Source organism: Cynocephalus volans, chromosome 9 (assembly GCF_027409185.1).
Source record: "Cynocephalus volans isolate mCynVol1 chromosome 9, mCynVol1.pri, whole genome shotgun sequence".
Taxonomy (NCBI): Eukaryota; Metazoa; Chordata; class Mammalia; order Dermoptera; family Cynocephalidae; genus Cynocephalus; species Cynocephalus volans.
Window position 1 is genome coordinate 124,399,154 of NC_084468.1, and position 24,014 is coordinate 124,423,167.

The following is a 24,014-nucleotide window of genomic DNA, read 5'->3' on the forward strand; positions in this document are numbered from 1 at the left end:
CCAAAGTGGCTAGCTACACAAGAGGTAGCAATTCCTGTAGGTGACCCTAAATTATTCTGAGTGAATGCGAAGGCCTCTTTTCTTCCCTACAACCTTGGGGTGACAGGGGATGCTGACTTTGAGTAGAAATCTGGCTACTGGAGGCAGTCATCACTCACCAAGTGCAGGCTGGATGGTCAAAAGCCTCAAAGATTCCTTCTCAACAAGGCCGCACAAAGTCTTGTATTTGGAGACAATATGTAGTTTCTCATTCCTTCTTCCCAAATCTATAAGTTTTAGCTGCAGCTGTGGGGCTAGGGGACACTGGGACTGGGCAAGGACCTTCTGCCAACTACGAAGAAGAATTAGGGGTTCAGGTGAAGTTGGATGACTTTGCCCTGGAATTCTCTTTGGCTCATAAGTGCCATCTGTCAGTCTAAGGGTTTGTCATAGAAGCGAGGGATATAATTTTGTTTCAGCACCAAATGAACATGGATTGTGCAACTTTGTAAAAAGCAACCGGTCAGAGAAGCAACAACAAATGATAATGGACATCAGTGATGTGAGGAGGAAGCTCAGGCACAAATTTCAGAAAGGGATGCCTGAGTCTTCACTCACTACGAAATGAATGGGTCTCTGGGTCTCCCATTAGGCAACTTGAGTGGTGTCTAGTTCTCTCTGGAGGTAACTTCGGTTTCAACCTTTTTCTTTTGCAAGGGTCAGGGAGTCTTGTGAGAATACTGGAGAAGCTCTAGACCTGCACCGCCCACTCGGAAACCACTAGCCACGTGCAGCTACTGAGTGCCCGAGGTGTGGCTAGTCCACACTGACATGTGCCGCGAGGGTAGAATACACAATGGATTTAGAAGACTTTAGTACAAAAAGAGAATATAAAATATTTCATTACTACTTTCTACATTAATTACATCTTGAAAGAATAATATCGGGTTAAATAAACTATATTATTAAAATTGTTTTTGCCTATTTCTTCTTTACTTTCTAAAATGTGGCTAGTAAAATTTAAAATTATGGAAGTGACTCACATTCTATTTCTACTGGACAGTGCTGGTCTAGACTCTTGCTGCAAAAAAATGCACACCTGCAAACACACACACACACACAGTTTGTATTTACGTCTGGAGGCCTCCCATATCCTTTGACACTAGTCTGTGGATTGCTGGGTATTCAGGTCAGAGTCTCTTCTTTGGGGTAGTCGGTGAAGCAGGCTACAGGGAAGGGCTGTTTCCCTTTCTTTTGAAAGGGAAATTTTCTGGTTAAACTGTTTTTTTAACTACCAGGACCACAGGAAAATCCTCCAGTAACAAACCTTTAGTAAGTGGAGACTCTCATAGGCTCGAGGGTTTGCAGCAGGACCTCCTAGAGGTCAGATCCACAGGCCTCAGATCAAGCTCTTGGACTTATCATCTATGCAGCATCCTCTAGGGACAGCTGTGGCCAGGGTGTCAATCAATTCCTGATTTACCTGGCCAGTGGCAAGAAGAGAAAACACTCATCAAACAGAGGACTCTACAATCCAAAGGGCATTTTCTCTCTGGGTATGGGATACAACTTAAATTTCTCTTGCTGTTGAATTATCCTTCTAATTCAAATTAATACCAATAATACCAAAATTTGTTTTGGGCAAAGCTGACTAAAGAAGTAGGTGGTGCAGGCCTATGCTGACCAAGGAAAATAAACACCTTTGAGATTAAAAATTCTACACAGAGAACGAGGATTTGAAGGTATCCAGAGATTACAAACTCTGTAAGTAACAGCAGTTTTTAAACAAGGCAAAACAAACCAACTCCTAGCTGGACTTAAAACGTCGGTCATTTAGATCTTCCTTCTCAGCAACACAGGAGCACCAAATCTCCACGGCTGTTATTACACATTACATGTCAAGTAATCCTGCCTCCCCAAGCTATGAATCCTGCCTGCTACATGTCATGGCTGTCTGCAAAAAATGGAACCACCTGGCAAAACACTCATCAGCGTCCTCAAGCCAGAGAAGCCTTCGGAATCTTGCTAACTCTTCACTTTATAGCTGGAGAAGCTGAGGCCTAGCAAGGGTGTGGCTCAACTAGGACTCCTGAGTCCCGGTTCCGAGCTTTCTTCATTCATCCCTGCCTACCTTCCCACACCTGGACACAGGATCTCATTACAGCAAGCGTTGGACTCCTGGAGAGATGTGACCTTTCTGAAGGTGACAATCATTTTCCTTGCCTTGCGGTTTACTCATAAACCATCAAACAGGAAATTGTTAACAGTGGTTAAAAAAAAAAAAAGAGCAGCAGCAGGGTTTTACAGCAGGACCAAACTCTGGTTTTGAATGAATATTAGTGTAATGAGGCGGAAAAGCCCATCAAATATGTAAATACAGCTCAGTGAGAAAAGCTTTCTTCCCCAGTTAATCCCACAAGCAGCATGGCCTCTGCCAGTGGCTTACAGAGGATCCGTCTGATTGTCCAGAGAAACTGTTCGCTACCTTAGTCTTCACTGCATCTGGATAGTCTGAATGTATTACAAAACTGCCCACCAAAAAACAGCCTATTTCTGTCACAGTTACAACAAAAGAATAAAAACATAAACATAAAGCCGGTGGGTTTAGTATCCATTTGATACCGTTTTTCCTTTCCCTCTTACTTTTGTCTCTCTCAGTCAGGATAAACTTGATTTAGCAAATTCCCACGCTGTAGTTTTTGGTTCAGATGATTTACAAATTGCACCTCATTGCTCATTGGTATCTGGACACACTCAGAGCCCCGGGAAGAAATCTGCTAAGGATTCACCTAAACCCTTCCACGTGGTCTGCTGAGGTTTAACAGAAGCATGTTGGAATTAGGGTAAAAACCAGGCGCTACTGCAGCTCCCACCGTGTTTGCCACTGGATTCAGAATGATTTGTTTGATATTTCTGGATCTTTTCTAAAGCCTCCATGTCCTGCAGAACACACTTATGGAAGTACTAAAAAACTGTTCTAGTCCTAGGTAAACTAATGCAACTTTTCACTTTTAATGGGAAGAACATTTGGTGTCTGGTTTTAAAACTAGGCTTACTGTCTGAGACAAGCCCTACAGCCACCAAAGATTGGCATTAATGCCCCAGAAGGGACTCCTGAGATCATGGATGAATTGAAATGCTTCCCTAGAGCCCCCTTCTCATGTCATGTGGGCCCTTAACAGAGCCCAGTAAGTGGAAGGTCGTCTGATGTAGCTTAAAAAAACGAGCAGTGGCCTCAGCAGATTTAGGGCTTAGTGCTGGGGCCCTGGCAGCTGGGATTTTTCAAGACCCACTTAAAAGAATTTTAGATTCTTAATGAAAGCTGGCCTTAGAGTGTTTCAGGGTGCTGGGGCACTTCCCAAAGCCATGCACACTTCAGGCTCAGCGGTCGAGACCATAAATCTCAGAGATGGAATACAAACTCATCATAGCAGGAACTGGTGTTTCTAAAGAAAATTCTATATAAAAAGCTGGAGTCAATCAAAGGAAAAATAAAGGAGTAGATAGAAAGTAAACTACACACAGATTTTAAAAAGAAATTGCCAAAGAAATCAAACAACATTCCAAAAAGAACAATAAGACCTGGAAAACATGGAAATGAAACTCAGAAACCCTCAAGGTGTCCTTTCAATCTCTTATTTGGGAGCTTCTGAAGTGTATGACTACATGGACATGGGAGGGGCAATCGGATTTCAATTTTCAAGCTGCCAAGGCCATGGTCTGCTGTAGAGAAGGAGAAACTGCGTCCTGATTAACGAGACTTTGGATATTGCTTTTCGTTACCGTTCTTGAACGGAGTGCCCTGGAGTTGCCAAGTTGTTCTGGGGCTGTGTGTGCCCAGTTCCAGTCTTGCTGCACTCCTCCCTTCCTTTCCCTTGGGTCCTACTATCTCTTTTTCTGTATTTGCTATTTCAAGATTTCACTTCTTCACAGTCTTGGTCAGTGGAAAGTTCTACATCAGACAGTCCAACCTCCATTGCCATAATCAACGAGATGTCAGAATCGCTGCTCACAGCTGGCTCCTGTTCACCTGGGAGGAGAAAGCAAAGTTCACGATAACACCGAGTATGTCTTTGGATGATGGTTATTTCAGTACAATTGCCTCTAATAACCTTTAAAGGCTAAATGAAGGTATTAGAAAAATTGGTTATTCTGTAGAGACTCTGTTTAAAGCCTCATATCACACTTTACCCTAAAATAAATTCTAAAAGGGTCAAAAAGATAAATTTAAACAAGAGAAACTAATAAAGCTAGAAGAAAATATATCATCTAAGTATATATGTAAGTAGAAAAATATATACCTAATATATCTAAGTAGGGCAAGAAATCATTTACAGAAAAGTAACTGAGGAGGTCACAGAAGAAAAAATTGATAAAAGTGCATAAAATTAAAAATACTAAAAACATATAAAATGAAATCAAAAGGGATATATATAACAAATTTGTAAAAATTTCATGAAGGATTGTATTCTTAACATATAGAAAGCTTTTAAATCAGCAAGAAAAACAGTCCAACAGAAAAATGGGCAAAGATTACCATTATCCAATTCACAGAATAGTGTAATATAGATGACAAATAAATATAAGGTAAAAATGAGAAACTCCTTTTTGTCTAATTTTCATTCTTTAAAAAAGATACTATTACAGTTAAAGGTACACCGAGGTAGGTGTGTTGATATATTGCATGCAGAACTGTGAAATTTTCAGCTAGCAATTCATTTCTAGAATGTACTACAGAGAAATAATTATAGATGCAAAAATATTCATTTAAACATTATTTAGAGTAGCAAAACATTGCAAGTACCTTAAAGTTCAACAATACAGAATATCTGAGCAAACTGTTACTTCTTAAGGACAATCTTCTTGTTAGTACCCATTACGGTGAAGTTTCCAAAGAATTCATAGTTACATGAGAAAATGCTCACCATATACTGTTAAGTGAAAATAGAAGTACTCAAAACTTTATATGCAACGGGGTCAACAGAGAAAGTTAACTAGAAGGAAGAAAACCAAAAGTGCTAATAAGATTTGTGTCTAGTTTTGGAATGTATATTCATTTTCTCTTTTAAAAAACGTTTTCAATTCTACTCCCCCAAATTCTGCAACAAACACATATCAGTCGCTCATTCAAGACATTGAGTCCCTACTCTATGCTAAAGATTGTGCTAGATGCTAGGGATATAGGTGAATGCAAGACAACCACTGATGTCAAGGAGCTTTCTGTCTAGTAGGCAGACAGACTTTTAGCTAGGTGATTGCAACACAATGGGATTAGCATTGCAACTATGATGCAAGATGTATCAGGTATTACAGGAGCAGGAAAGAGGGCTATGTAAGCATATGCTGGGTCAAAGAAGGCTTCTCATATGGTGTGATGTCTAAACTGAGTCCTAAAGAATAATCTGTATTTTGGCCAGATGAATAAAAAGGAATAATCTTTTTTTTTTTTTTTTGGTATCAAATGTGTTTTTATTTTTTATTTTATTTTATCAATACACAATGTGGTTGATTTTTGTGGCCCATTACCAAATCCTCCCTCCCCCCTCCTACTCTCCCCTCCCTCCCTACAACCTCATATCTGTTCACTTGTCTTAACAACTTCAAGGAATTGTGATTGTTCTTTTTCCCTCCCCCTGCCAGTTTATTTGCATATTTATTTATTTTTAGCTCCCATAAATAAGTGAGAACATGTGGTATTTCTCTTTCTGTGCCTGATTCGTTTCACTTAATATAATCTTCTCTAACTCCGTCCATGTTGTTGCAAATGGCGGTATTTCATTCTTTTTTATAGCTGAGTAGTATTCCATTGTGTAGATGTACCACATTTTCCGTATCCACTCATCTGATGATGGACATTTGGGCTGGTTTCAACTCTTGGCTATTATAAATAGTGCTACAATGAACATTGGAGAACAGGTGTACCTTTGACATGATGATTTCCATTCCTCTGTATATTCCCAGCAGTGGGATTGCTGGGTCATATGGTAGATCTATCTGCAATTGTTTGAGGAACGTCCATACCATTTTCCATAGAGGCTGCACCATTTTGCAATACTACCAACAGTGTATGAGAGCTCCTTTTTCTACACAACCTCGCCGGCATTTATCGTCCTCAGTGTTTTGGATATTAGCCATCCTAATTAGAGTGAGATGGAATCTCAGTGTGGTTTTGATTTGCATTTCCCGAATGCTGAGTGATGATGAGCATTTTTTCATGTGTCTGTTGGCCATTTGCATATCTTCCTTTGAGAAATGCCTATTCAGCTCCTTTGCCCATTTTTTAATTGGGTTACTAGTTTTTTATTGTAAAGTTGCTTCAGTTCCTTGTATATTCTGGATATTAGTTCTTTGTCAGATGTATATTTTGCAAATATTTTCTCCCACTCTGTTGGTTGTCTTTTAACTCTTAATTATTTCTTTTGCTGTGCAGAAGCTTTTTAGTTTGATATTATAATCCCATTTATTTATTTTTCCTTTGGTTGACCATGCTTTTGGGGGCGTATTCATGAAGTCTGTGCCCAGTCCCAATTCCTGGAGTGTTTCCCCTATGTTTTCTTTAAGAAGTTTTATTGTTTCAGGGTGTATATTTAATTCTTTAATCCATTTTGAGTTGATTTTGGTAAATGGTGAGAGGTATGGATCTAGTTTCATTCTCCTGCATATGGATATCTAGTTATCCCAGCACCATTGGCTGAAGAGGCAGTCTCTTTCCCAGTGTGTAAACTTGATGCCTTTGTCAAAGATCAGATGGCTGTAGGTGTGTAGTTTGATTTCTGGATTCTCTATTCTGTTCCACTGATCCATGTGTCTGTTTTTATGCCAGTATCATGCTGTTTTGGTTATTATAGCTTTGTAGTATAAAGTCAGGTAGCGTTATGCCTCCAGCTTTATTTTTTTTTGCTCAGAATTGCTTTGGCTATGTGTGGTCTTTTGTTATTCCATATAAATGTCTGGATAGTTTTTTACATTTCTGAGAAAAATGTCATTGGAATTTTGATGGGGATTGCATTGAATTTGTAGATGACTTTGGGTAGTATGGACATTTTCACAATGTTGATTCTTCCAATCCAAGAGCATGGGCTATCTTTTCATCTTCTTGTGTCCTCTGTAATTTCTCTCAGCAGTGGTTTGTAGTTCTCATTACAGAGATTTTTCACATCCTTGGTTAACTCTATTCCTAAGTATTTTATTTTTTGGTAGCTATTGTAAATGGGTTAACTTTCTTGATTTCTCTTTCTGTATGTTCACTACTGGAGAATAGAAATGCTACTGATTTTTGTGTGTTGATTTTGTATCCTGTAACTTTGCTGAAATCATTTATCAACTCCAAGAGTTTTTTTGTAAAGGCTTTAGGCTGTTCAATACATACGATCATGTCATCTGCAAACAAGGACAATTTGACTTCATCTTTTCCCATCTGGATGCCCTTTATTTCCTTCTCTTCTCTGATTGCTTTGGCTAGTACTTCCAACACTGTGTTAAATAGGAGTGGTGAGATCAGGCATCCTTGTCTAGTTCCTGTTCTTAAGGAAAAAGCTTTCAGTTTTTCCCCATTCAGGGTGATATTGATAGTGGGTTTATCATATATGGCTTTAATTTTGTTGAGATATTTTCCATCTATACCTAACTTGTAGAGAGTCTTTATCATGAATGAGTGTTGAATTTTGTCAAATGCTTCTTCAGCATCTATAAAGATGGTCATATGGTCCTTGTGTTTGATTTTATTGATATGATGTATCACATTTATTGATTTGCATGTGTTGAACCAACCTTGCATTCCTGGTATGAATCCCACTTGATCATGGTGTATAATTTTGCGTATGTGTTGCTGTATTCTGTTAGTTTGTAGTTTATTGAGGATTTTTGCATCTATATTCATCAATGATATTGGCCTGTAGTTTTCTTTTTTTGTCTTATCTTTATCTGCTTTTGGTATCAGGGTGATGTTTGCTTCATAGAACGAATTTGGGAGAATCGCTTCTGTTTCAGTCTTTTGGAATAGTTTGTAGAGAACTGGTGTCAATTCCTCTTTGAAAGTTTAGTAGAATTCTGCTGTGAACCCATCTGGTCCTGGGCTTTTCTTTGTTGGGGGCCTTCTGATAATAGCTTCAATCTCTTTTATTGTTATTGGTCTGTTCAGATTTTCTACATCTTCTTGGCTCAGTTTTGGTAGTTTGTGTGTGTCCAGAAATTTATCCATTTCCTCCAGATTTTCAAATTTGTTGGCATATAGTTGTTTATAGCAGTCACTAATGATTTCTTATATTTCTGAGGTATCAGTTGTAATATCACCTTTTTCATTTCTAGTTTTTGTTATTGGGGTCTTCTCTCTTCTCTTTTTAGTTAGCTCTGCTAATAGTTTGTCAAATTTATTTATCTTTTCAAAAAACCAACTTTTTGATTCATTGGTCTTTTGTATCTTTTTTTTTTTGGATTCCATTTCATTAAGTTCTGCTCTGATCTTAATGATTTCTTTCCATTTGCTGACTTTGGGTTTGGATTGTTCTTGTTTTTCTAGTTCTTTAAAATGAAGTATTAGTTTGTTTACTAGCCATCTTTCCCTTCTTCTGAGGTGAGCATTTAATGCAATAAATTTCCCCCTTAATACTGCTTTTGCAGTATCCCACAGGTTTTGGTATGATGTGTCATTATTTTCATTAGTTTCAATACATTTTTTGATTTCCTGTTTAATTTCTTCTTGGACCCATATGTCATTAAGTAGAATGCTGTTTAATTTCCATGTGTTTGTATAGTTTCCAAATTTTGTTTGTTATTGATTTCTAATTTTAATCCATTGTGATCTGAAAAAATACATGGGATAATTCCAATGTTTTTGAATTTATTGAGACTTGATTTGTGATCTATCCTGGAGAATGATCCATGTGCTGATGAGAAGAATGAATATTCTGAAGTTGTTGCATGGAATGTTCTTCAGACATCTGACAAGGTTAACTGGTCTAACGTGTTGTTTAGATCTTGTGTTTCTTTGCTGATTCTTTGCCTAGATGATCTGCCCAATATTGATAGTGGGGTGTTCAGGTCCCCTGCTATTATGGCATTAGTGTCTATCTAATTTTTTAGGTCTAATAGAATTTGCTTTATAAATCTGGCTGCTCTGACACTGAGTGCATATATATTTATGATTGTTATGTCTTCTTGATGGATAAATCCTTTTATCATTATATAGTGGCCCTCTATCTCTTTTTATGGTTTTTAGTTTTAAAGTCTATTTTATCAGATATAAGAATAGCTACTCTAGCTCGTTTTTCATTTCTATTTGCATGTTATATCTTTTTCCATCCTTTCACTCTTACTCTATGTGTGTCTTTATAGGGGAGGTGAGTCTCTTGAAGGCAGCATATAGTTGGGTCCACCTTTTTAATCCATTCAGTCAGTCTGTGTCTTTTGAGTGGGGAATTTAATCCTTTTACATTAAGAGTTGTTTTTGAAAAGTTTTGATTTACTCCTAGCATTTTATTGATTTTTGTTTGGATGTCCTAAGTGACTTTTGTTCCTTTCTTTCTGATTTACTCTTTGCCTTCTGTATTTGTTGGTTTCTTGGGGTGGTAGATAAACTTTTTTTTCCCCCTCTCTTCATTGTTGGCATTTTTATTTTACTAGTGGGGTTTTGCTTTTTCTTGAGCTTTTATGGCAGTGGTGGTTATTTTTCAGGTACCAAACCCTGTACTCCCTTGAGAATTTCTTGTAAGGGTGGTCATGTGGTAGTGAACTCCTGCAGTTTTTGTTTGTCTGAGAAATATACTATTTGCCCTTCATTTCAGAAGGATAGCCTTACGGGGTAAACTATTCTTGGCTGGCAATCTCTGTCTTTTAGTATTTTGAATATATCATCCCATTCCTTTCTGGCTTTTAGGGTTTGTGATGAAAAGCCTGATGTTAGTCTGATTGGGGCTCCCTTATAGGTGAGTTGATGCTTCTCTTTTGCAGCTTTTAAGATTCTCTCTTTGTCTTTGAGTTTTGCCAATTTGAGTATAACATGTGTTGGAAAAGACCTTTTTGGGTTGAATATGTTTGGGGATCTTTGAGCTTCCTGAATCTGAAGATCTGTGTTTTTTCCTATACCTGAGAAGTTTTCTGCCACTATTTTGCTGAATGTGTTTTCAATACAATCTCCTTTTTCCTCCCCTTCTGGAATATCCATGACTCGGATATTTGAGTGCTTAAGGTTGTTTGATAGTTCTCTTAGTTCTTCAACGTTTTTAATTCGTTTTTCTTTTTTTTGTCTGCCCGTGTTATTTCAAAGAGCCCATCTTCAAGGTCAGAAGTTCTCTCTTCTGCTTCTGCAAGCCTGCTGGTTAAACTCAGTTGTGTTTTTTATTTCATTGAATGAATTCTTCAGCTCTGCAAGCTCTGCTACATTCTTTTTCAGGGCACTGATTTCCTTGTACATTTCTTCTTTCAGGTTCTGTATACTTTTCCTCGTTTCATCGTGTTGTCTAGCTGAATTTTCTTGTATCTCATTTAGTTTCCTTAGAATGTCATTTCAAGGGCTTCTTGTTCTACAGGATCTAGAGCTTGAGAGTTATTACTCTCTGGTAATGTACTTTCTTGATTTTTCATATTTCTGGTCTTTCCTTTGGTGTTTAGTCATTGTGGCAAGGGATTTCATGGTCAAGTCTTTCAACCCTATTGTCTGCTTACGATCCTGCTGGGACTGCCAATTTGGCATGGCTGCCTCAGTGCCTGTGGGCAGAAGTTTTGAGCCTCTCTGGGCCATGGGGGCTGGACTGGGCTGGGAGTCCAGCAGTGGTGCCTACCTGTTCCCACATGGGCACCTCGGGGCTCGTGTTCACCATGGCTCTTGGGCCTCTCTGGGGGGTCCCTCTGGTTGGTGTGCACTCGCCTGGGCTGGGGGGAGTCCAACGGTAGTGGTGCCTACCTGCTCCAGCGTGCTTGTGCCTTGGGGTGCATGGTCCAAAAAGCAATAGTATGTACAAATGGCTGAAGGTGATGGGGAGCCTTGAGCAGGCAGACATCAGAGGGAATATATAAAAATGACTAGAATGCAGGGTCAGGCTAGGGAGTATGGAGAGGGGAGGCTGGAGAGGTGGGCCGCATATATGCAGTTTCAAACCCCAAAGGTCTTATACATGCTATTACTCTGCAGAAAAAAGATGCAATTAAAAGACCAACAACAATGTCTAAGTACTGAAGGACGATGATGGTTATAATACTTTTGCTTTGATAATCACTGATGTAATGTTTTTCATGTTCAGGCACAGTTGAGAAAAAATATGAGTTTTATGAAGGGCAGCAAATTCCTAAGATGTTTAAAAAGAGAACTGACAAAGACTTATAGCCTGAAGAATCAGTTTTAGAAAGATGGGATTTTTCAGAGGGAAATAACCAACTTAAAGCTCTAATATGTTTTCTAGAGCTGGAAGTCAATGAAGTTCATAGTAATGTAACAGATCGAGGGCTATAATAACACTTGAGAAGCAGCTTAGGAAGATGCAAATATTTAGTATTTGAAAACAGTGGTATTCAATAAATATTCAACAAAACTAGTTATTTAAAAAAAAGTGAAATTAGATCTCTGACTTCACACTTGAGAACAAAATATATTCTAGGCTGGCTATATGTATATATAATCTTCCATCCTTATTTTTTGTGTGTAAATCTTCTTCTCCAGTGCCTTCAATCCCTGACTTTAGGAGAATTCTCAGGTGCAAATTAGGGTAGTTCTCCCTTTCACCAAGGCTGCTTTGCATTTGTTTTCTCAGCAGGGCTGTGGCTTGCACAGGCTGTGTGCAGCACTGCTCCTGAGCATGCCTTCACTCTAGAGTCTGAGTGAGCAGTGGCTCCTGGACTTGGGCAGAACACAACCTGCACAGCCAGATGCAGGGGCTGGCTCTGTTTCTCAGGTCTACTAAGGTACTGACAACTCATATGTTTTTTCCAGTTGCCCCAATTATGTTATTGTTTCTTTTTCCATGTTCCCTGCCCTTGTTGGTCTCTGTCTTAAAAATTTTTATTTTTAGTGTAGTTTTTGTGGGGTTTCAGGAGAGACTGGGACCATATATTCAAACCACTCTTTTTACTCAGTGTTCTTACACATCACTTTTACAATGAGAGCAAAATTATACTTAAAATTATATTTATGAGAACTGGGAAACTAATTTGCTTTAGACTATATTCTAGTCTCACGTATTGGCAATTGCATGTGTTACTTTGTATAAATCACTTATCTCCTTTTAAGGCTAAAGTTTCATTGCCTCTGAGAATTTGGGCTGGATGCACTAGACAAGATCGAGTGCCTTCAGGGCGGGATGGCTGTGGACAAGGCTGGATGCATTAGAGTCCTTTCCAGTTGTTTATACATGTATGTGTTGATGCCAATCTAGCAGGTGCCTCCTACATGTTGTGTTCTCAGTAAATAATTACATAATAGAAATGTCACTGAGAAACAAAGTTGTCTTTCTTTTTTCATGACCTTTCAAATTGTTGTTGTTTTTCTATTTTTTTCCTAATAAAAAAGGACTGCTTATTGTATATTTAGTATGAGTATTCACGAATGAGAGAATTCACTATTTGGAGGTGTGATGAAAGCTGAAATCTTATACTCTATAGGGAATTTAATCTCCATTTTTCCCCCTCTCCTCTTTCCTCCTCCTCCTCCTCCTTTTGCAATGGCCCATCAACCAATTCAGCTCACAGAAAGCCAAAATTTTCAGCTCATGATTAAACTCAAATGAACCAAAGGGCTAATCATGGGGTGATTTTTTGACTTTCATGTGGATCTAGTAACAAAAAGGAAGCACAGATAAAGAGACAACTTAGTGACAGCTCTGTAGAGACAGAGCTTACTGCTACCTGCATTGGCAGCTTCCCACCTTCACTCCTGGCTTTGCAGCTACCAGCCTCAGAGGATGTCATGCATTCATTCTCACCTCAGTGTTTTCTAAATGGGAATGTGTGAATTGAAAGAAAAAAAGGCTATGGGGAGTGCAGTAACTATGGGCTGCTGAATTCATGGTGCTATTTTGGAAATGTAGACTGTCCTACACAGCTCAAGGCTAAGGTAAATTCAAATCAATAAAAATAGAGATATTTGCAAAAATAGTTCAATTTTTATGATGTAACATTGCACCAAACACATCATCTAATCATTTTCCATTTAAAAACTACTTTTTAAAATAACCTGAAGACATTTGAAATTATTCTTTAGTATAGCTTATGTTTTTAATTGAACTTGGTTTATTCCATAATTTTTTAAAAAAAACAGGGTTTTATCCTTTAATTAAGGCAAATATTGTACACTAAGGTCACAATAATATGAATGAAAACCTGTTATTAAGATATTTAGAAGGTTCTCTGTACGTGGTACTAATTGGGGAGTATGAGTAGCTATCAACAACATAAATGTTCATTGAATTTTGCCTCCTTCCCTGCCCAAACTAATGTAAATCTAATGCAAAGATAATACTGGCCCTTAGTTAATACTCACAATAACCCTTTAATGTCGGTATTATTATTGCCATTTTACAGATGGAACATACTCAGTCCATTTGACACAGAAGTATAATACCTGTTTGATATACTTTCTTCTCTTGGTTTTCATGCAGTATAAAGAGATTTTAAACAGCAAGTAATCTGATCTACTTATTTAAAAGATCACTCTTGCTGTTAATTGAAAAACAGACTGGCAGGACAATGGGTGGAAGGAATCAGGTTAGGAAAATGTTGCAGCAAAACGTATGAAACATGGTGGCTTGTTGTGGCAACAGGGATGACTATAAGAGGACAAATTGAATCATTTTAGATGAAGAATCTACAGAAAAGTGATGACCTGAACAAGAGCAGCAAAAGGGAAGAAAGTAGATTACTAACTCCCATGTTTCTGGAGCAATACAGAGACCACTGACTGAGCCAGAGAAAGTGGAGGTGAACAGGTGCTGGAGACAGACTAAGAGCTCACTTTTACATATGCCGTGTTTGAGGTGTTTGTAAGACATCCAAGGGAGATGTGGAGTTGGCAGCTGGATATATGAGTCTGGAGTTCAGAGGAGAGGCCATGACCGTGAAGACATTTGGGAGGCTTCGTCACAGAGAAGGTATTTTAAACCATGGGAGCAGATGAGGTTCTCTAGGAAAAGAGGGTAGAGTGGGAAGATAAGGTCAGGGGCAGAGATCCCAGGAACCCTAAAACTTAGAACCAAAGACTCACACCAGTGCCTCTCACTATGTTTTGTTTGGTATGCATAATTTTTTAGAAAAATGTGAATTAGTTTTCAGTGTTTAAAAGTCAGGATATTTTACATACAAATTTATATTTAAAACTTTACGTGCAAAAAGGAGGATCTGGCAATATATGCCTGATTCTCAGATGGAAATCATTGGTGGAAGCTGAATAAGAGCTGCCCCATTTAGTCCAGAGCACACAGGCTCTAGGTCACCACAGTCATCAAATAGTCTGTTTCACTGGTTCACATTACTTGCCTGGCCTGTGTCGTGAAGACATTTGAGTTTGAAATCTCATATTTTGGGAGAGGGCAGAGGAACAGCAGAGAAGGGTAATCCCAAAAAGAGCCTGGAAATGGCCAGGGTGGTAAGAGGAAAAGTAGGAGAATAGTGTGTTATTGATTCATTTCTTTCTTTTCTTTTAAACACACTCCTTTGAAATTTTACCTTCTTTGCAGGTAAAATCCATACCCTAGGAAATTAAAAATGCATACTCAAGGAAATGTGATACTATGAGTATTACTGACTTGGCTGGGGTGGACTCAAAGACTGATCCCAAGTCATGTCATCTCATTCTCAGTCTTGAATCTCCTTATCACAGTGTCACAGAGCATCTGATTAGATGGAGCAGAAAACGCTCTATTTTAAATGGATCTTTGTGACCTATTTTGTTGACGCATAACTACTGCTTTGATATATTTCCACATTTAATTCTGAGTAAAATCCATCAGTAGCCTAACTGCGGTTAACCAAAAAATTCTTAGTGGTGGTATTTATTAATTCCATTTAGTCTATAAAGTATTAATATCTTTGGTTTATCTCTTTCCTCTTTAATACATAAAATGTTACATAAAGGTTCATAGGTTTCCCTTTGTGAAACAGGCTTTGTAGCTGTAGTTCTGCTGTGGGTTTGATATAATTGTAACTGTAGGCTAGATGACAGCTAAAGTTCCTTTAATCCTGAGAGGATAAGAGCCTGAAATCTACCCTGTCTGGTGTTGTGCATATCCAGTTTGTCTTTATCAATTCCCTGGCTCAGGCCCATTCCATTGCCAATGTTCCCATTTCAGAATCCTACACATTCCTTCACAAATAGGAAGCACTTAGTAAATGTTTGTAAAACTGAAATTGAATTGAAGTTGCTCTCGGGCCATGTAGGGCCTAAGTTTTGTATTTGAATAGCTGATAACAAAATTAAGCTTACTGAGTACTTAGTACATGCTCAGTGCTTAAAATAGATTCTCTAATTTAATATACATAATTAGCTTATGACATGGGAATCATTATATCTGCTTTCAGGTGATAAAACCAAAGCTCAAAAAGGTTAAAAATCCCCCTGATTACATGGCAGTAGAATTTGGAAGCAGAATTCAAACCCAGCTCTGTCTGACTCCAGAGTCCATAAACATGACCATAATTTATACTTGAATTGAAATTCTTAACCTGAGGATAGTAGACTTGCAGGGGAGTTCAGGAACTTAACATTATATACACACTTTCATAGCTCTAAGCATATAGGCATTTTTCTTATAGCTTTCAACAGATTCTCAAAGAACTGACAAAAGGTTAAGAACCATTCAATCGAGAGATTGTGCATCCTTGGGGAGTTGGATAACACATTACTGTAAGCAAGAGAGTGGCATTTTTCTTAAATACGTATTTTGTTTTATTATTATTATTATTATTTTTTGTTATTTTATTTTATTTTTTATTTTTAAAATTTTTTAAAATTTTCTTTTGTCGATATACATTGTGGCTGATTATTGCTCCCCATCACCAAAACCCCCCCCCCCAACAATGTCCTTTCTGTTTGCTTGTCGTATCAACTTCAAGTAATTGTGGTTGTTATATCTTCTTCCCCCCCTGTTTTTTTTTTTTTTTTTTTTGTGTGTGTGTGTGTGTGTGTGTGTGTGTGTGTGTGTGAATTTATATATTAATTTTTAGCTCCCACCAATAAGTGAGAACATGTGGTATTTCTCTTTCTGTGCCTGACTTGTTTCACTTAATATAATTCTCTCAAGGTCCATCCATGTTGTTGCAAATGGCAGTATTTCATTCGTTTTTATAGCTGAGTAGTATTCCATTGTGTAGATGTACCACATTTTCCGTATCCACTCATCTGATGATGGACATTTGGGCTGGTTCCAACTCTTGGCTATTGTAAATACATATTTTGGTTTACATTCCACTGGTTATGTGTTCTATTAACTTGACATGATAGTTTCCCCATGAAATCACTGCTTTCCTACTTCACTGTTCCTTTATGGCAGTTATTCAAAGCTAAAGCAGAAAATTATCCTTCCCAGAATGAGGTTTGGTATTTCCTCTACTGCCTGTCTTATGAAAGCAGGCATAGAGCGGTAGCAGGCTGGAATGAGTCCTCTGTCAGGAATGAACAAACGCTGTCCTCAGAGTAAGTGCTCTCTGTTTTGAGAGAAAATAAGGTGGTGGTGAATATAATCCCCCAGGTGGCCTATTCTCTAGGAGGTTTGGTGTTCACATGGTAGGAGCTCCTCTATATCACATAAAAGCTTATTTTTCCTCATGTACTTGAAAAGTAAGATTTCAAAGAAAAATGGCATCTTTCTGTCCACTGCTACTGGTGCTTATCTCCTTGAAAATATGACATCATTTCTATGCCCTGTGTTGTACAAGAGCACCGTAGGGGAGACACTTCCAACCGGACTGGCTGAATTATAATGTTGTATCTTTTCATCTCTTCTCAGAATGCCAAGGTTCCTTCAGGCTAGGGCAGTGCCCATACAGTCTTTGTCATAATCTTAGTGAAAAGTTAATTAGACTTTACATGCAGAGTGTTTTCAGTAAGGAAATGTGTTTGTTCCTTTGAATCCTTTTGCTTAACAGGAATTTCTGAGGAGATAAACTATTTTCGATTTGGTTTAATTTTTCCCAAAATTATGAGTGTTGGCCTCTGCTGAGACTATGGCAGGCCTCCAGGCCGCTTTCCTTAGAAGCTATGCGATAATATGAATCGTAATAGCTAGAATGAATTGGCTCCTTCTTGTGGGCCAGGCACGGTGCTAAGCAAGTACGTGAGTTACGTGTGTTATACTTGCAATGACACCCTGAAGTAGAAGTACGATTACCCCCATGATAGCTTCACATTCTATAAGTGAAGTCAACTTGCCCAAAGTCGAGCACATACAAAGTAGCAGAAATAGAATCTTGACCCAAGCCAGCGCTTTTGACATCTGTGCTATTCTGGAATGGCAAAACTGCTAGATTTCTACTGGGCTGCTAAATTATTCTCACGGACAATACTTGGCCACCTTTGGGAATCAAGCATTGCAGGCTTACGATATAAATTCATCCATTCAGCCAAGTAATTCCTAGAATTGTTCAGATGTAAATGGCACCTTTGGTCTTTAAATTCCTACTACATAATTACACATGATGAGATCAAATCAGAAAAATCCTTTCTCATCTTTCAGGTGGGGAGATGTAAAGCACTGTTTTTATTTGGACTTCATGAAGGAGAATCCCTGGAAGCTTATACATTCAATTAGATCACATAGGATTTCACTTTGCGTTCATCTCTTCACGGTTGGCTTTCTTTCTCTGTGACACTTCACCCAGCAGGAGAAAGATTTTCTCCAGTTGCTCACACTCCTTACTGATTTCCTTGGCAGTTCTTTCACTGAGTTATGCCTTACTAAGTGCCCAAAGAAAGGGCACTGTAATTTCTGCATTAGTTTTACATTACTTTTTGCAGGGAAGAAGGGAAAATCTAGCAAACATGTATGTTGTCAATAGCTACTTTACAATTCCCAATTAGTACCACCTATACAGAACCTTAAGCACTAAGAATAATATCTGGTAGACGGGAGACTCTTGATGAGTGTGAATACGATTGGAATGAAAAAGGGTGAAAAAGGGTGAAAAAGGGAAAGCTGCTAGGCAGATTTAGAGAGGTGGGCAGAGATCATGTAGATTTACCCATTTTTGCGACTTTATAAAATTATCTATAGGCTTCATTTATTCATCCAATTTATTTAATCACTCATTTGTTCAACAGGTATTTATTAAACACCTAGTGGGTACCCAGCATTGTTGAGGAGGACAGTGGAAGAAAGAAAGATGAGCCAAACACAGACTGCCTTTATGTGGAATTTGATATAGTAAAAGAAGTCAGACTTGTACCTATGTAAATGTAATGCAAGTGACATAATGCTGCAAGAGGGTATAAATAAATGTTAAGGAAATAAAGTGGTGGGGAAAATTTCACCTTCAACTGAGTAGCCAAGAGGATTCATGAGGTAGGTTACATGTAAACGGACAATGAGGATCTGATTAGTAGTGGGATATATGAAGATAAGGGGAAATGGCATTCCTTTCAGGAAATACAGCATGACTACAGGAGTCATCAAAGCAAATTTCAAGCAGGTGGATGGTTTGATTTGGCTGTAGCTTAGTATATGAAGATGTAGTACATGTGCCAGATGTAGCTCGTAGGTATGCTGCCCCCTTCCCACCTTTCTGTGCTATCCTCTGTGAAGCAAAGAGCTAGAAGTCTGGGAACTGCATTTTCCAGACTCCCTTGCCAGCCGGCTTTCTGTTAGGTTCTGCCAAGGAGATTGGAAGGCAAAATGAATGGGAAGCCATTGTACTTCTGGTTCGGGTAGGTCAGTGTGGCTCCAGAAACATTGGCCGTGATTTCAAAAGAATGAGGAGGAGAAGGATTTGGGGTTGCTACTTGGCAGCAGTGCTGGTGGTTTCCTGAGCAGAAGAACAGCAGCTCCAGCAATATCAGAACAGTGAATGCATGATCAGGAGCTCTGGGTAACGCCCTTCTGCTCCTCCATTCTTCCAATGGTTTTCTTTTTTCTTAACTTTTAATTTTTAAAAAATCTTTTCATATGGTGTAAATCAACGTTATTAAAGCACAACTTACATACAATAAACTGCATCTATTTAAAATTTATGATTTGATGAGCTTCAACAGATGTGACAGATGTATGTACTGGTGCAACCATCATTAATATTCTGATTTTTTAATAAAAATCTTCAACATTTTTATTTCTCTCCGAAGTTTTCTCATCCTCTTTGAAGTCAGACTCTCCCTCTCTCCCTGGCCCCAGGTCATCTTTTCACTCTGTTGATTATTTCCTTTACTGTGGAGAAGCTTTTAGTTTAATGTAGTCCTATTCATCTATTTTTGTTTTTGCCTGTGCTTTTGGCATCAGTTCCAAGAAATTCTTGTCAAATTCAATGTCACGAAGCTTTCCCTCTGTTTTCCTCTAGGAGTTTTATAGCTTCAGGTCTTAAGTTTGTCTTTATTTTAAGTAAATTTTTATATATGATATAAGATAAGGGTCCAAATTTTTTCCTTTATATGTGAATATCCAGTTTTCCCAATACCATTTGTTGAAAAAGGTATTCTTCCCCCATTGCGTAGTCTTTGCTCCATATTGTAGATCATTTGACCATACATGCCAGGGTTCATTTCTGGGCTATTTTGTTTCATTGGTCTATGTATCTTTCTTTATGCCAGTATCATACTATTTTGATTACTCTGTAACATGTTTTGAAATCAGGAAGTGTGAGGCCTCCAACTCTGTTCTTTATCTGAATTATTTTGGTTATTTGGGGTCCTTTGAGATTCCATAGGAATTTTAGTTTTTTTTTCTATTTCTGCAAAAAATTACATTGGGATTTTGATAGGGATTGCATTGAATTTCCAGATTGCTTTGGGTTGTATGGACATTTTAACAATACTAACTCTTCCAATCCGTGAACATGGATGTCTTTCCATTTATTTATGTCTTCTTTAAATTTTTTCAGCAATGTTTTATAGTTTTCAGTTCACAAGTGCTTTACCTCTTTGGTTAAGTTTATTCCTAAGTATTTTATTCTTTTGGACACTATCATAAATGAAATTGTTTCCTTAATTACCTTTTGGCTTGTTACTGTATAGAAAATCAACTCATTTTTGTATGTTGACTTTGTATCCTTCAACATTGCTCAATTCTGTTATTAGCTTTAATAGCTTTTGTGTGTGGTGGGAATTTTTTAAGGGTTTCTACATATAAGATCATGTCATCTAGAAACAGAGATAAGTTTACTTCTTCCTTGCCAATTTGGATGCTTTTTATTTATTTATTTTTTGCCTAATTGCTCTGGCTAGGACTTCCAGTACTATGTTAAATACAAGTGGTGGGATTGGATGTCCTTGTCTTGTTCCCAATCTCTGAGAGAAAACTTTCAGTTTTTTTACCTTTGAGTACAATGTTAGTTGTGGGGTTTTCATACACATCCTTTATTATGTTGAAGTAATCTTCTATTCCTAATTTATTGAATATTTTATCATGAAAGGATGTTGAATTTTGTTAAATGCTTTTTCTGCATCAATTGAGACAATCATGTGATTTTCTGTTCTGCTGATGTAATGTATTATGTTGACTGATTTTTGTATATTGAACCATCCATCCCTATGATAAATCCTGCTTGGTCATAGTGTATAATTTTTAAATTATTGTTTAATTTGATTTACTAGTATTCTGTCAAGGATTTTTGCATCAATACTCATTAGGGATATTGGTCTGTAGTTTTCTTTTCATAGTATCTGTCTGGATTTGGTATCAGGGTAATGCTGGCCTCACAAAGTGAGTTTGGAATTGTTCCCTCCTCTTTAATTTTTTTGGAAGAGTTTGAGAAGAAATGACATTAGTTATCTTAATGTCTGGTAGAATTCTCCACTGAAGCCATCTGGTCCTGGGCTTTTCTTTGTTGGGATGTTTTTATTTACTGACTCAATCTCTTTACTAGTGATAGTCTGTTCAAGTTTTCTATTTCTTCATGTTAGGTCCTATAAGTCTGGGAATTTATCTGTTTCTTTTAGGTTGTCTAATTCAGTGGTGTATAATTGTTCATAGCAGTCTCTTATAATCCTTTTTACTTCTGCAACCTCAGTTGTAATGTCTCCTCTTTAATTTCTTACTTCAGCTATGTATATATTCTCTCTTTTAATTTGAGTTAGTCTAGCTAAAGATTTGTCAATTTTGTTGAGCTTTTCAAAGAACAAACTAAGTTTTGTTGATTTATTCTATTGTTTTTCCATTCACTATTTCATTTATTTATGCTCTAATCTCTATTTTTGCCCTCCTCCTACTAACTTTGGGTTTAGATTTTTCTCCTTTCTCTTGTTCCTAGAGGTATACAGTTAGGTTGTTTGAGATCTTTCTTTTTTAATATAGGCATTTACTAATATAAACTTTCCTCTAGTACTATTTTTGCTGCATCCCATAAGTTTTGTTTTCCTTTATCTCAAGATATTTTCTAATTTCTTTGTGCTTTCTTCTTTTACCCATTGGTTGTTCAAGGGTGCATTTGTTTAATTTCCTCATACTGGTGAATTTTGGAGTTTTCTTTCTGCTACTGATCTCTAGTTTCATTCCATTGTGATTGGAAAAGATATTTGGTATAAGTTCAATCTTCTTAAATTTGTTAAGACTTATTTTGTAGCATAACATGTGATCTATCCTAGAGAACGTTCCATGTGCACCTGAGAAGAATGTGTATTCTGCTATTGTTGGGTGAAGTGTTCTGTATATGTTTGTTAGGTCCAGTTGATCTATAGTTGTTCAAGTCTACTGATTCTTTACTGATCTTCTGTCTGGTTTTTCTATCTGTTTTGGAAAGTGGATGTAGTGGATTGAATTATGTCCCCCCAAAACTTATTGAAGCTTGAATTGTGTCCCCTAAGTTTTATGTATTAGAAACAGCTCCTACTGTGACTGTTAAGAGGGTGGGAAATCCTATCATGGCAATTGAAAAGTGGAGCCTTGAACAGGTGATTGGATTATAGGACCATAGAGTAGTGAATGAATTAAAAATGGTGGTCAGGGGTGTGGTTCTGAGGGCTTTAAAAGGAGAGCCTGTCTCTCTTTCTCTCTCTGTTTCCACCATCTTGCAATGTGAGATCCCTGGGTCACTGTCGCCACCATCAGATGGACTTTGTACTTCCCAGCCTCAGAAATTGTAAGCATTAAATTTCATTTTCTTTATAAATCACCTAGTTTCAAGTATTTTGTTATAAGCAACAGAAATGGACTTTTACAGTGGAGGATTGAAATCTCCTACTATTGTGTTACTGTCTATTTCTCCCTTTAAATATGTGCATGTTTGCTTCATATATTTCAGTGATTTCTTGTTAGGTGAGTGTGTATTTATAATTGTTATATCATCCAGGAGAACTGACACTTTTATTATTATCTAATGATATTCTTTGTCTCTTGTGACAGTTTATGACTTAAAGTCTATTTTGTCTCATATAAATATGGCCGATCCTGCTCTCTTTTCATTTTCATTTGCATGGAGTATCTTTTTCTATCTTTTCTCTTTAGCTCAAGTGTGTCCTTAAATCTCAAGTGTCTTGCAGATGGCATATAGTTGGCTCTTGTTTTTTATTCATTCAGTCTTTTAAGTGGGAATTTAATTAATTTGCACTTAAAGTAATTACTGACAGGAAAGTACTTCCTGTTTCCATTTTGTTGTTTTCCACATTGTAGCTATTTTCTCTCTGTCTTGCTGCCTTTGTTTGTGTTTTCTTTCTTTCTTTCTTTTTTTTTTTTTGGTAGTGACATGCTTTGATTCCTTTCCCATTTTCTTTTGTGTGTCTCTACAGTTATCTTCCTTGTCATTACTATAAGGCTTACATAAAACATGTTATAGTTATAACAATTTATTTTAAGCTGAGAATTTAAATTAAACCACATATAAAAACTCTACTTTTACATATTCCCCCTCCACATTTTAAGTTGTTAATGTTACAAATTATATCCTTTTATGTTTTGTATGCATTAACGTAGTTTTAAAATTTTATTTTTGCTTTTGTCTATTAAATTCTGTACCAGAATTAAAAGTGATTTATGAACCACCATTACAGTATTACAATATTCTGTATTCATTTAAATATTTACTTTTACTAGTGAGCTTTATGTTTCATATGCTTTAGTGTTACTGTCTAATGCTCTTTTGTTTCAACTTAATGGACTCCCTTTAGCATTTCTCAGAGTCAGGTCTAGTGGTGATGAATTCCCTCAGTTTTTTTTTTTTTAATCTAGAAAACTCTTTATTCCTCCTTCAGTTTTTAAAAGAAAGTTTTGTAGGATATAGTATTCTTGGTTGACAGGTTTTTTTTCTTTCAGTACTTTGAGTACGTCATCCCACTCCCTTACGGCCCCTATGGTTTCTGCTGAGAAATCTGCTGATAATCTTATGAGAGCTCCCTTGTATGTAATTAGTCATTTTCTCTTGCTACTTTCAAAATTCTCTTGTCTTTGACTTTTGAAGTTTGATTATAATGCATCTCAGTGTGGGCCTCTTTGTGTTCATTATCTTTGAAGTTCATTGAGCTTCTTGAATTTGGATGCCCATTTCCTTACTTAGATTTTGGAAGCTTTCAGCATCTATGTATTCAAATAAGCCCTCTGATCCTTTCTCTCTCAATTCTTCTGGAACTTGCATGATACATATATTTGTCCACTTGATGGTGTCCCATAAGTCCCTTAGACTTTCTTTACTTTTCTTCATTCTTTTTTCTTTTGATCCTCTAACTCAATAATTTCATGTGACCTGTCCTCAATTTCACTAATTCTTTCTTCTGCTCAATCAAGTTTGCTGTCGATCTCCTCTAGTAAATTTTTCAGTTCAGTTACTGTATTCTTCAATTCCAGAATTTCTATTTGGTTCTCCTTCATAGTTTCTCTTTGTTGATATTCTCATTTTGTTTATGCATTATTTTTCTTGCTTAGTTGTATATCTGTGCTCTCTTTTAATTCATTGAACATCCTTAGGATAGTTCTTTCAAATTC

The 24,014-nt window shown here is 37.2% G+C and overlaps 1 protein-coding gene across 1 annotated transcript in view; it reads right to left on the reverse strand.

Moving 5' to 3' along the window:
• Positions 1 to 3,528: 3,528 nt before the first annotated feature.
• The window catches only part of RNF150 (ring finger protein 150), a 275,301-nt gene continuing 254,815 nt past the window's right edge, over positions 3,529 to 24,014 (reverse strand). The window contains exon 7 of the mRNA XM_063108524.1: positions 3,529 to 4,009. Coding sequence (XP_062964594.1) covers positions 3,891 to 4,009 — 119 coding nt within the window. The 3' untranslated portion in view covers positions 3,529 to 3,890. The remainder of the gene's footprint in view (positions 4,010 to 24,014) is intronic.